This window comes from Thalassophryne amazonica, chromosome 19 (assembly GCF_902500255.1).
Source record: "Thalassophryne amazonica chromosome 19, fThaAma1.1, whole genome shotgun sequence".
In the NCBI taxonomy this organism is placed as follows: Eukaryota; Metazoa; Chordata; class Actinopteri; order Batrachoidiformes; family Batrachoididae; genus Thalassophryne; species Thalassophryne amazonica.
Window position 1 is genome coordinate 46,194,254 of NC_047121.1, and position 14,355 is coordinate 46,208,608.

General features: G+C 40.5%; 1 protein-coding gene across 1 annotated transcript in view; it reads left to right on the forward strand.

The window, feature by feature from the left end:
• Positions 1 to 14,355, forward strand: part of spred1 (sprouty related EVH1 domain containing 1) — a 40,270-nt gene that overhangs the window by 9,039 nt on the left and 16,876 nt on the right. The window contains 1 exon segment of the mRNA XM_034195099.1: positions 7,813 to 7,981. Within this exon segment, the coding sequence (XP_034050990.1) occupies positions 7,813 to 7,981 (169 nt within the window).

A 14,355-nucleotide genomic window follows, 5' to 3' on the forward strand; every position in this document is an offset into this window, starting at 1 on the left:
TTTATGTAATTCAGTGTTTTGGTTAAAGCCAGAAACAGACCAGAAAACACACGTCTCTCTCACTCACACACATGCACACCCTCCCTGACAGGAAACTGCCATCAGAGAACTAGAGATGGATGGAGAAGGAAAAAAAAAAACAGAAATGCTGTTTATTATGAAAAGAAATGGCATTGTTTTTGATCATAAGAAAAAGAAAAATCTAAGATATGGCAGGAATTGGGGAAAGATGTGTGTAGTGAAAGAGCAGGGGGACAGGTGGAATCAGATGGAGACAGGAGAAGAGAGGTGGAGGGGATGTGTCTATAAGCGCAGTGATGCGGCACAGAGTGTACTGGTGATGACTCAGCTGGGTCTCCATATAGCTACCAATCACTTTGCTTCTCTTTGCCTCCCTCCTCTCGCTCACTCTGATTCTCTGACTCTTAAAAGCTACGCATCTAATTGGTTGACGATTACTTACCATACTGGCTTTTGGATTATGACAAATCTTTGGCTAAGCTGTCTTCCCTTCCAGCTGTGAAGATAGTATACTAGTTCAAACCAACTCAAACTATTGCTGCCTAATGGCTAAACCCATTCGATTTGGCTGTTTTCACTGATAACCTTGTTTTCACTCATTTGCTGTTGTAAACTGTGATTTATTAGCTGTATAATGTATAGATCATATTAATAGATGCCATTCAAAAATTCAGCATTATTCTGACCTGATTGTCATGTATGCTTTGTATCTATAGTCTTGATTTTTAACTTTTCCAGCTATTCTTCTCCTACACTAGTAATAACCATAGATATTGTACAGCAAAAAATAGGTGAATGAGTGACTTTGTGGATTAATCTATCCCAGCTAGCTTGTGTAAGCAAATGCTCAAATGCAATATTCACCTTGTAACTCGCCAAATTAAGAGCACATGAGGATGAATTACGATACGATACGATACGATACACTTTATTGTCCCCTCAGGGAAATTTGTCTTGGACTCATGCTAGGTGCCTTACAAGAAAAGAGAAAACAAACATACAGATAAAACACACCACCTCCATAACAAATTAACATGACAGGACTAGACTTTGTTTTATTGTGATGCACCAGATCACGTTCAACAACTTTCTTTTACTTATGTAATATCGCATGCACGCCACCTGCTGGATGGTTGGAGGATTCTGGGTGAATTATGGCAAATTGGGAACAGCTGTGATTGCATATATGTTCTGGAATAATGGACAAAATATGCGACAGAACAGCAATTAAAATCAGAATTAAGAACACAAAACACAGTAGCACACATAGCACAGCCCCTGGAATTGGGTGCCTGTCCTAAATGGGGCTTTATTACATCACAAACTGTTTTGAAATACTTCACTTGATTTGCCCCCTCTGGTGTTGGAACCTAACAAAACAAGTGATGAATGCTATAGCCAGCACAGGATCTGTATGTGCACTAGTACATTTCCTTTGTAAATGCATTTATTATTCCCTCTTTTTAGATTTTTCTTTGTGCCATTATGCTGTCTGTTCACTACTCTGTCCATTTGTCTGTTTTCCTCTCTTCCTCTGCATGTCCAGGAGTTCATTTCTTTTCTATCTGCTGTCCTCGTGTGACTCCTCTGGTTCTCTGAACACAATGTGGAATGTGTGTTGGGTGTCACCCTTCCATGCAACTGCAATAGGCTTCCTCCCTCTTCTGCCTTGCTGTGCGCGTCACCTTACCCGCTCCGGCTCCATTCAGTCTCGCCCCCCATCACCACCCCAGAGGCACAGTGGACCCGAACCCACTTGCCATCCCATCCTACTTCCTTGCGGGGGCCCCCCCCCCCCCCCCCCGATTCTGGTTAAACACACACAGCCGCAGGTTTTGCATTTGAAGACGTTTTCACATATTGAGATGACTCAGGCACTTGCATTCAAAAATGGATTTAAATTAGAGCTGCAACCACATTATATTATTTGTTGTTGTTATTATTATAATATCATCTGCCAGTTGTTTTCTTGATGGAATGAAGTTATATTTTGCTCTGTGGTACACAGTGAAGGCAGGTGGTTATAAACTCCTGCTTTACAGCAGCAAGTTTGAAGGTTCACTTCTACCAAAGCTCCGTTGCTTTCTTGTTTGAAGTTTGCGAAGTTTTCCCTGTAGCCAGGAAGTGGATAGGATAGTTTGACCAACCTGGAAGTTGGCTGAAATACTGGAGTACACATTGGAACACAACACGAATGTTAACAGTGCCTATTTTATTTTTGCACATTGACTGGATTACCCTCTGGGACATCGTGAGGATTCGCTGTATCTGTAAAGACATTGCTGCACGTCGTAGCCAACCTATACACATGTACCGCCAGTGTTGTGCGGCACAGGGGCAGAACCTCTGACTTTTTCCTGGTGATTACTGGCATTCATCAAGGATGATTTTCTGGTTCCTACACTGTTCAGTGCTTGAATGGAGTGGGTGTTGGGTAGGGTTGTGGAAACCAGAGGACTCGGTGCCTTTGTTGGTCAGGAAGGGTCTACTGACATTGAATGGTTGGGTGATGCTGTGATCTTTGCGATTGCAACGCTTGAGAAGCTGCATGAGGAATCGGGTTGTCTGAGTTTGTGATTGTCCTGGAATCAAGACTAAGACCATGTCTGTGTTCCTCCGCACACTGTGAAGCTCCGGCTGTCCATATGCAAAACTATCTCCATCCATACTACAACAGTGTACATCTCTTTTTTTCATTTGTTGTTCTCTAGCACAAAGCTCGTTAAATGAGGTTGATCAGTATCACATGTGACAGGAGGTGGGTTGACACTCTCAGAGAGATTCAGAATGCCTCGTGGTGTTTACTGATTCTTTATGAAGCTGTTTTTGGACATTGCAAATCGCAGACTGCAGTTGCCACCAGGGTGATAAATTGATATACAAGCAGATGTTAAGTTTTAAAACATGCTTGTTTATGGAGCTTAGGATGCATTTGTTCAGGTTATCATATTTTAAACAATCAATGAAAGCCTTTATTCTATTTTATTCTATTCTGCATTGTGTGTAAACACTAACCTGCTGTGGTTTCATTTTGATGAAATACACAAATGTCACTTGATCAATAGCCTAGTAATAAGGTCATGAAAATATAAGACAAGAGTAAAACTGCATTGAGTTGTCCAGATTTCTGTATAACTGACAACCTAAAAATGAATAAATAAAAGTGTAACAGCAATAAAACATTTATTTATGTTCTTGTTCTCATCTTTTCATAGTTAAACGTGGTTTATAATCACATGTGGCAGTGATGGAAAACATTGTAAATGCTGACTTTCTGGAAAGTAAAATAAGTACGGTAAATATCAAGCTACACTGCTAAATATTTCTCTTTTTCATGATTGGCAACATTTAGTCATCAGAAAATATGTAGTCGGAAACTCACGATGTTTAACATTCTGTGTTAGTGACACAAGAAAAACACACAGGTAAACAATATTTCAGCTTCATTTACAGTCTGGCATGAGAAAGCATCTGTACATTTTCAGTAAAACAAAACAAAAAAAACTTTTTAAAAATGTTTCTTACCAAAACGAAAGCAGCTACAAGCCTGGTAGAAAAATAAAAACTAATAATATAATAAAAAGAATTAATAGGATGACATAAAATCACATTAAATTAAAATATTTACTGAATTTTAAGTTATATGCTCATTTAATTCTATTGCCATTCGTTCATTTCAGATGTTTTGTTCTGTGATGTAATAAAGCACACATTTTGAAAAATTATATAAAAACAAAACTAAACATTGTGTCAGAAAAGACATTAGCACAGTAATGTAGATTGGGAGTTGAAACACTAACATTTCTCCGTGTCCTGTTTCATTTAACAAGGTTAAAAGGTGTACTGTGTACATGTTTGTGGAATTATACTGAAAATTATTTACTGTGCTAAACATGCAGTTTTATTTATTTATTAGTTTGTCAGAATTCTTCAGTAGTAGAATTATTTTTGTAGTTTGATCTTCAGTTTTCTATGCTGAAGTAGAAGCTCCTGCTTATCCTGAGTCTGAGAGGAGACATGCTGTGTTGTATAACGCAGCACGTAAACTATGCAGCTGTAAATTATTGTCTCATCTTGTATTTAAAAAGTCCTCGTTCCACCCAACATGTCATTTTTTTCAGCTGCTACATGTCTTCCTTTAAAAATGTCCATATTGACAGTTCCTGGGGAATAGTGCCATATGCTATGAGTCGGTGCTTGTTGGTTTTTTACTGTTATCCATAGACAACATTTGCACTGTGGTCAAACCAGCGCCGGTACTCACGCAGTGGCTCACACAGATTGCCATGCTCACACATTCAGCCAACATGAAGCCACTCGTGCATGTTAGAGTAGAAAACCACAAAACTGTAATGGTCGTCTCTGATTTCATTTAATCTGCCGAGAGGAAGGCCGCAAGGCGGCTTTCTTGCCCTGATTAATAATAGGCTTTGGAAACACATCTCTCTCTGCCACACTTTGCCTGGCATGCTCTAAAACATACTTGTGTACCCCCCCCCCCCCCATTACCGCATGCCGCTGCCACTGTTCTCCAACTTTATCATCATGTGTAACGAAAACCTCAACATTTAAAGATGTTTTACAAATCACCCAAAAACAGAACGAGAAATTATTGGTCTTGGGCTTCCCCTGCCTCCCCTACACATTTTTAAAGGAATCCTGGAGTTATATGTTGTTCCAGACGCAGGCACATTCTCTCAGTTTTTCTTTCTCCTACTCATATGGTGGTATCATGATTAAATGTTGCATTTAATCATGATACCAAAGAGCATAGGGTGAGGAGCAAAATGATGGATTTACATGCCCTCCTCCCCCGAACAGCCTCTGTCCCCTGTCCTTTAAATCATGCAGTTTCAACTCTAGATGCTAAAAGGTCACAGCTTAATACATTCCCAAATTGTGCTGCATGCCATTCTTTAACAAAAATGTATTCAGGTATTTAAAGGTTTGTTTGTTTTTTTCTTTTCTTTTCTTTTTGATTGAAAAATCAGTTATGAAATGAGCATACGGTGCATCCAGAAAGTGTTCACAGCACTGCATTTTTTTCTACATTTTATGTTACAGCCTTATTCCAAAATGGGTGAAATTCATTTTTCCCCCTCAAACTTCTACACGTAATACCCCATAATGACAGTGTGGAAAAAAGTTTTAGTTTTTTTATTTTTTATTTTTTTTTTTGCACATTTATTTAAAAAAAATCTAATAAATCACATGTACATAATTATTCACAGCCTTTGCCATGAAGCTTAGAATTGAGCTCAGGTGCATCCTGTTTCCACTGATCATCCTTGAGATGTTTCTTCAGCTTAACTGGAGTCCACCTGTGGTAAAGTCAGTTGATTGGACAAGATTTGGAAAGATACACACCTGTGTACATATAAGGTTCCATAGTTGACAGTGCATGTCAGAGCACAGACCAAGCTTGAAGTCAAACGAATTGTCTGTAGACCTCTGAGACAGAATTGTCTCGAACCACAAATCTGGGGAAGGGCACAGAAACATTTCTGCTGCTTTGAAGGTCTAAATGAACACAGTGTTCTCCATCATCCATAAATGGAAGACGTTTGGATCTACCAGGACTCTTTCTAGAGCTTGCCGCCCATCTAAACTAAGCAATCGGTGGAGAAGGGCCTTAGTCAGGGAGGTGACCAAGAACCCGATGGCCACTCTGTCAGAGCTCCAGCATTCCTTTGTGAAGAGAGGAGAACCTTCCAGAAGGACAACCATCTCTGCAGCAATCCACCAATCAGGACTGTGTGGTAGAGTGGCCACACGGAAGCCATTCCTTAGTAAAACGCACATGGCAGCCTGCCTGGAGTTTGCCAAAAGGAACCTGAAGGACTCTCAGACCATGAGAAACAAAATTTTCTGGTCTGATGAGACAAAGATTGAACTTTACTGGAGTGAATGCCAGCCATCACATTTGGAGGAAACCAGGCACTATCCCTACAGTGAAGCGTGGTGGCGGCATCATGCTATAGGGATGATTTCAGGGGCAGGAACTGGGAAACTAGTCAGGATTAAAGACAAGATGAATACAGGAATGTATTGCAACATCCTGGATGAAAACCTGCTCCAGAGCACTTTTGACCTCAGACTGGGGTGGCTGTTCGTGTTTCAGCAGGACAATGACCCTAAGCACACAGCCAAGATGTCAAAGGAGTGGCTTCAGGACAACTCTGTGAATGTCCTTGAGTGGTCCAGCCAGAGCCCAGACCTGAATCCGATTGAACATCTCTGGAGAGATCTGAAAATGGCTGTGCAATGACACTCCCCATCCAGCTTGATGGAGCTTAACAGGTTCTGCAAACAGGAATGAGCAGAACTGCCCAAAAATGGTACGTCAAGCTTGTGGCATCATATTCAAGAAGACTTGAGGCTGTAATTGCTGCCAAAGGTGCATCAACAAAGTATTGAGCAAAACACTTATGTACATGTTACCTCTTAGTTTTGTTTGTTTGTTTTTTAATACATTTGCAAAAATTTCAAATAAACTTATTCATGTTGTCATTATGGGGTGTTGTGAGTAGAATTTTGAGGGGAAAAAATGTATTTACTCCATTTTGGAATTAGGCTGTAACAAAAAATGTTGAAAAAGTAAAGCACTGTGAATACTTTCCGGATGCACTGTATGACTGTACACCAATGATTGTAAGTTAAAATTGCTTGAGATCTGTTGCATAGATTGTGTTCTCCATTGGGGACCACTTGGGCAGCAACAATCTGGTGGGTGGGGCATAGTGGAAGACGTTCTGTGCCATGACATCTATTTTTCACTTCATGCCCCTGCTTGTCGTGTTGTCTATCATTATTTGGTAGGTCACTTCCTCCCAGTTGCAGATACTGGCAGAGAACCAATGTATTACAGCCAAATAAATAAATAAATAAATAAATAAAAAGGGGGACTTTTGTCCACTTTGAGTGGATAAAATATTAAATGTTAGTTTCTTTTGGCCACTCCCATTATTGCTCAGGGCTGCCACATGCAGATCTGGTATGGACTATATATTGATTTGGTACATTTCATGCAGGATGACCTAGAACTCCAGGGTCATAAGTAGCCTTGAGCTGGGGGCCATTCTGCTCATGCTTAATACCTAATGCAGTTACACAAACGGACCACTGATTTGGATGAGCCTCAGACTCTGAGCGCCACAAAGACCCAACCATATTTCTGTAAACTGTAACCAAATATTTACTGAGGCCCCCATCATTTGGGGACAAGTGTACACGCTGGTCCCCATACAGTGGTACAAGCAGTGCCACCGTTTGGGACCTTGACATGAGTTGCTACTCAGGTTAACAGGTGCTATAGACATATATAGTTATGCTTCCAAAGAGTGCCTGTGGATCACTTCAGTTTATTAGTCTAAGATTGTTTGTCACTGACTTACTTTACAAAAACATGAAGCTTGGAGCTCAGAGGCCCAATGGAGAAAGAAAATCTTGAAATTGCAACCAATAGTAAATTTAAGGCATTCTGGTGGCTGTCAGTTTGAAGTGTCTGTTGTCCATGTTATACCTATTTGCAGCTGGCATGGTGACCTATTTACAGTAACCATTTGCATAATTAGCCACTAATATTAGCCCATATGAATTTTGGTGACGATATGACCATTTTTTTTAAAGAATTCCAATGATGTTAATAGGCATGATAACAGAACAGGTTCTACAGGTATTCTTTGGTCAGTGTTTAGGAGACCAGTGACCATTTGTAGAATAAAAATAGATGACTACTCATGTTTTCCTGTATTATCATTCTTTCAGCTATGGCTGTGTGTATGTTGTCAGGTGGTGCTGGAGTGTGTCCTGCAGAAAGACCTTGTATACAACAAAGTCACACCCATCTTCCACCACTGGAGGATCAATGACAAGAAGTTCGGTTTGACCTTCCAAAGCCCCGCCGATGCCCGCGCCTTTGACCGTGGTGTACGTCGGGCCATTGAGGACATCAACCAAGGTGGGTAAAAATTGTATGCAAAGTAAACTGCATAAGTGATAGAGGTGCCCACATTTCTTTTCTTGACAATTAGAGCAGTATTTTCTAGGTGACAAGGTCTGTCTTCAACAAGATGCATAGCGTTGATTAGTGTTGATGACATCTCCCATTTCTACCTGTTTAGTCACTGAAGCTTGACCCCTTCCGCCTGTTCAATACCAGCTGCCCAGATAAAGTCGGCACTTTCTACAGAGACAGAGCAATGCTGTACCCCCACAGTGAGGATTAATAACAATGGGGGCCTCAGTAAAGATGGGGTTACAGTTTAGAGAAGTACGTTTGGGCCTTTGTAGTGCTCAGACTCGGTTATTAAAGTTGGGCAGAGTTGAATGCTGACTTGAGCGAGCAGCTTTAGATCCTGATAAGCATTATTTTTCAGTACAGTGCCAAAGGTTGCAAAGTCGTCCAATTAACAGGGGAAATCGCCAGCTCAGCAATCTGCAATCGAGCCCCATGCTACACAAGACGTCGGCTGGCTGGGGGAGGTATAATCTCTTTTAGTTTCCAGACCCAGCAACCCTGGGGAGCGGAAGAGGAGGTACAACAGAACATAATGTAAAGGCTTATCACCACTGGGCAACGGCGACTTACTGCCTGCAACTATTTAGCTCAGATTTGAACTTTCTGGGCACAATTCCACACACAGTTTAGCCTAGTTATATGGGATAAACATCTGCAGCAACACTCTGTTCTTGTCAGTTGGAAATGAAGAAGGAGAACAAAGAATCGTGATTTGCTCTAAATAGAAAGTGGTATTAATGAGAAGATGACAGTGCTCTGTTGGAGACGCCTCTGCAAAGCCCAGATTTGGCATAGGGGCTTGTTGGTTCAGGATGATGGTATCAAGATGTTCACTTGACAGGATTCTCTGGAAAAAAAAAAAAGGTTGAACGTCTTGGATAGCTGTGCATTTAACATAACATCATTTAACATCACCTGGAGGCCTGAGAGATTCTGTCTGCTGCTAAATGCTTCAGCTCCTTCTGTGAATGTCAGCTACACTAGGTGATGGTGAGTTTTATCTCCATAATGCCTCCACACATGCTCTCTTTCCTTTTTTCTTTTATGTTTTTCCCCTTCTGGCTTCTTCTGTATTCTGTCTCTGTTGTGTAACGCGCAAGCAGGCAGGTTCTTCTGTATTCCTGTTGCGTCTTTCTGCTGCTGGACTGTGTGGGGGAGAAAGCGAACACGCGTGAGAATATGCTTTGCCTGTGTGTTTGCGCGCGTGCACGTATGTGTATCAGTCTTGCAGTCCTCTGTTGCCGTGGCAACGGCGGGCACATGGCTCAGGCAGCTTCTCCGCCCAGCACTGCCAGAGTTGTGCTGCAGGAAGCCTCCTTCTCTCCATTGGAGGAGAAATGCATGCAAAACACATTTCTGAGAGAGATTCACAGACAGATGGACGGGCCTGGACAGACAGCAGAGTGTGTTCAACGCAAACGCAGTGAATTCCTCCGTCCTGTCCTTGGCGTGTGCAGCGTTACGACGTTGCCTCGCTGAATGTAGAATGGCTGACTGATGCTTCGCTGCTTCAAGTGAGGCTCCAGTGATCCTAATTAAAGGAACCTAAGTTTTAAAAAGAACCTTTTGATGCCCCAGGTACAAATAGTTTCCTCTTCATCCAGATGACAGCACCTCATTCCCCTTTTCCTACATCAATGTCAAACCCTGTTTTCTCTGCCGTCAGATTTCTGTTACAACTCGTTCTTAATTATGGCAGTTCTGGCTGCTGGAGAAATCAAGCAGTTGTCTTCGTTGTCCTGTTTCCCTTCTTTGTTTTTTCCACTTCTGTGCGGGGTCGATGTGTCTGGTAGTTGTTCCCCTTGTAGCTCAACTCCACTCGGCCCCTTTGCTTTAAACTCTGTTTTAACCTTTCACCTCTACTTTGACCTTCCTCTTATTTTTGTCATCACACCCTTGCATGGCTGTAATTGCTACGAGTCACGTCAGCATTTTGGAAGCAAAATGTTACAACAAATTTTGAAACATAATTGGTGGCTTTGCGTGAGCTGGAATACTTGTACAAACTTTAAGAATGGGTAGTTGCTAGGTGGTACAAGATAGAACAGATAGACCGGTTCAATTAAATATGACTTTTTTTAGTTAACAATTAGCACTTCAGCAGTCACACTTTTAACCCCTGATGAAAATAGCGTTGTAGGTTTTTCTTAAGCATAGCCATTGTTGTACATTGTGGTGTCTACTTAACCCTTGACTACTCAGCAGTCTCATTAACTCAGTATTTTATCAGTGTTGCAACAGTGTCTTTGAATGGCATAAGCATTCAGTGCATGGTGCAGTGTTCCTGTAGTAGAAATACAACAGAAGATGGATCATCACCTGATGATAATTAGTTTTTTCCCTATGCAGAAACCTAGCCTAATAACATAATTCTGGACAAAATGTATATATAAAATTGCCGGTTGTTTTGTTTATAGGCAAAGTGAGGGTGAATAACATATTGAAGACTTCACTACTCTTGATTAGAAGGATAAAACCAGTCATATTGTTGGTTTGTGAGACCTTGAGGGTTGAGATTTCATCATCGTAATGCAACATTAATGCTATACTCCTGAGTAGTAGTTTTTAGTAGTGTGTAAAAGTCTTAAAAGTGGCGACTTTCCACAGATTTCAAGAGTTTTTTCTCACAGTTATATCAGAATAAGAACTGCAGTAGTTCTGTCCCTTGTGTGGTAAATAAAAGCTTTAACATACTCAGTCATTTACTTGAAACATAAGTCAGAGTCCAGTATAAGCAGACGAGGTGTGCGGAAAGGGAAATGGCACATGGCATTTTAGCCGGGGTTGGGGTTGCATTATTCTGGGCATGCATATTACATTATCTTTGAGGTGCCCCACTGACACAAAGCAGCTTTCATTTCCCCATTAGGCTGCAGTCAGAGAGAAGCAGAAGTTGTGTGCGATTCTCATGTGAGGGGAGAAAAAAAATTATATTGAAACTCTATTAGCTCAGACATGTTTAGATAGGCAGGGGTATTATCCAGTGACAGCACCTTCATTGCCTTTGATAAATATAACAAGTAATGTAGCTGAGAACGACAGCAGAAATACCTTATTGGTTATGTGCACTTGCTCAGGGTCACAGATGAATGGTTTCACTTGTGCTTTGTGACGTTTTGCTCCCTCGTGAGGCATTTCACTACAGAGGTTATTTCGTCATTATGATGCCTGTAATCCTAGTAACTGGATTCTGAAGTCATTTTCTTGCCAGATTAGTCGTGTAGAAGTTCTAGTCTACAGATGTATGGAGAAATCTTAAAAAATAAGTCTTTCCTTGCCATTGTCATTTAAATTTTGTCATCTCAGACAAATTTCATCAACGCCAAAATTGCTTCTGTGTATAGCTGTAAATGATGTGACTTGTGTATTCTGTAGAAAAGGTTTGATAGTACATATCACTAATAGCAGTAAATGGATGTTATATTGTAATGTGTGATATTCCTCCATTTATTGAAAGTAGGGATAACCAAGCTAAACTCATGCTAACACTGATGCTACCATCTTGCAAAGTTTAATAATTTGAAACCATTGCTATGTTGAGGCATACCCTGTATGGGCAGTGCAAGGATTCAGCCTTTCTCTGATCATGCTGTAACAACATGCCAAGTAGATCTTTGAAAGCCATGGTGTAACCAAGCTTTGGCACCTAATTGTGTTTTTAAAAAATGCTGGATTGTGACACTAATCTGTTTTCAAAAGACAGATTTCCACAATAATTTACATCCAGACAGACCACATTATTTGTTTTATTTTCTATACTTGCTTATTGCAGTCAAGGGTGACAGGGGGTCTGGAGCCTATCCCAGCAGTCACAGGGTGTGAGGCAGGGTACTCCCTGGACAGGACGCCACTCTATCACAGGGCCACATATAGACAGACAAACAGACAGTGGTAGGCACAGATAACCAAAAAATTAACTTCAATAACAGATAATCAGATAACAGAAAAGTTATCTTTGATAAAGATAAACCGATGAACCACCCAAAAATGTATTGGAAGTTACAGATAACCGATAAATTCCAGTATTGTCTCTGGTACATTTGCAACTGCTAACAAGTTGAATTTGAGTTTTAACACCACGATCGCTTTTGGAAGCATAAAAAGCGACAAAAGACCTAAACAATGAGTCAGCACTACTATGTTTGAACATGCTGCCTCCTTCTGGAAGCTACACGGCTACAGCACTGCAGCACCCTGAGAGCAGCCACAAAGCCAGCTCTCTACCAATTACAATGCTCCGGTCAGGCGGAGGTCTTGAAAAAATAAAGGCATCCTGACTTATGGTTTTGTGTGAATACTGATAGAATAACTCCATTAATGTCAATTCTGTCATTTGTACAAAGGAAAAATATAACATATATCTTTTAATGTTGAATAATGCACTAATTCTGAGGTTTTGTAACAAACACAGACAGATCGCAAAGGATTCTGGGTAAAAGTGCCTCTGCTAAACACTGATTGGTTCAGTCATTCATTATGTAAACCAACACGTTAATGTGACGTGTGCGTGTGTTGGTGTTTACAGATAAATGTGGTTTTGTAAAATATTCCATTTTTTATTTGTAAAAACAGGCATTTTTATGGAGCCCTGGAAGTGTCAACGCAAAATGTTTTGCATGTGGAGAGAATGTGCGCATGTTTTATGATGTTGTAAAACGTGCACTCAATATTGTGTTGACACATAAATGTTGGCTTTGCACTGTGCGAGTTTTGGCCCTTTTTCAGATGTGTGTGAGAAATTTTTAGACCGAGTTTCAGGTTAATTGCGCGTCCTGCATCATGTAGTGTACATGGAGTAACAAGCTGCATTCAACATCTCACGACCACCTCCTGATCGCTGATCGTATGGTCAAATGAAAATCAAACCTGTTTGATATTATTCTGTATCCTGCTCCTGAAGAGCTACAAGCATCCAACCACTCGCACTGTGCATGTGTAAACACCGCAGAGCTGTCTTGTAATGTTTTTTGCTGTTGTTGTTGTTGTTGTTTTGTTTTTAAACTTAATTTGTAATAAATAAAAAAAAAGCCATTTGCAAAGCCAGAAAGTTGATTTGACAACCATCTGATATAACCGGGGTACAAATAAATAGAACACTGCCATCTACTGGTGCCCAGACACTTAGTACTTAGGGCGAATACTGCCATGAACACTACTGGCCAGTAGACGGCAGTAGAGGCCTTAAAAATGTGCCAAAACAAAATTCCAGATAATCCATGTCTGCTACATTGATTTAAGATGCGTGGAATTTAATAAACACAAATACAATAACGTCTATAAACCCAGAGAATATATTCACGAGAGTTTTAGGCACTAGAGTTTAATGCTGCTGTCCGTGGAGCCTGAACAGAGTGTCTGAAATGCATTTGTCCTGTCGTGAACATACTGAGATTACCCATAATGCACTGCTGGGCACAGCATGTGCTCACAAAACCATAAAATTAGCACATTACTTTAAAACTAAAACATATATCTGATGTTTTCACTTTATAAAACTTCAGGTATGACAGTAATTTTAAATAACTTGTCCAAAATTAGTTTGGTTAAAATTTGAACCATAAGTTAAAAATGTATGCCTCTGGATGACTTGGGTGATATTGCCAGCCTATCAGTATGGTGTTAAAGAAAATGATTTTTTTTTTTGTGACCAGTTCTTCTTTGTCTGCAGAGGGTAGAGTGGTTTCTCCTGAAACTAGCTCGCTTCTGTTTGCAGAGAGTAGAACTATACATCTCTTAGGAAACTTTCAACAGATAGGTCTCAACTGATTTTAAATTTGAAAAATGTTTGCTGCTGTTCAGCTTGGTTTACTACGTTATTGGACGACAATTCATCGGAAGATAATTAGTCCGATAATGTTTTTTAAAGTTATCTAAAAAGATAATCCGATAATGAAAACATTATCTTAGATAATTATCTTTTATCGGATTATCGGAAGTGTGCCCACCACTGCAAACAGACAGCTCTTACACCCACGCACGCATACCTACAGCCAGTTTAAAGTCATTCACATAACCCGCATGTCTTTGGAAGTGAGAAGAAGCCGGAGCACCTGGAGGGAACTCGCACAAACAGAAATGACCAGATGGGAAACGGTCCCATAACCTTCCTGCTGTGAGGCAACAGTGCTAACCAGTAATCCACTGTGCCGCCCACAAACCCCATTAAGGTCATACAATTTAATTTCAGACTCAATACTTTGGAAGCAGGGTTTTAGTAATGGCCATCAACGTACTTTATGTGAATTATACATTTATGGACAGACATTGGCTTAAAGACTTTCAAATTGTTTCCTCCACTTATTCCATTTTATCAA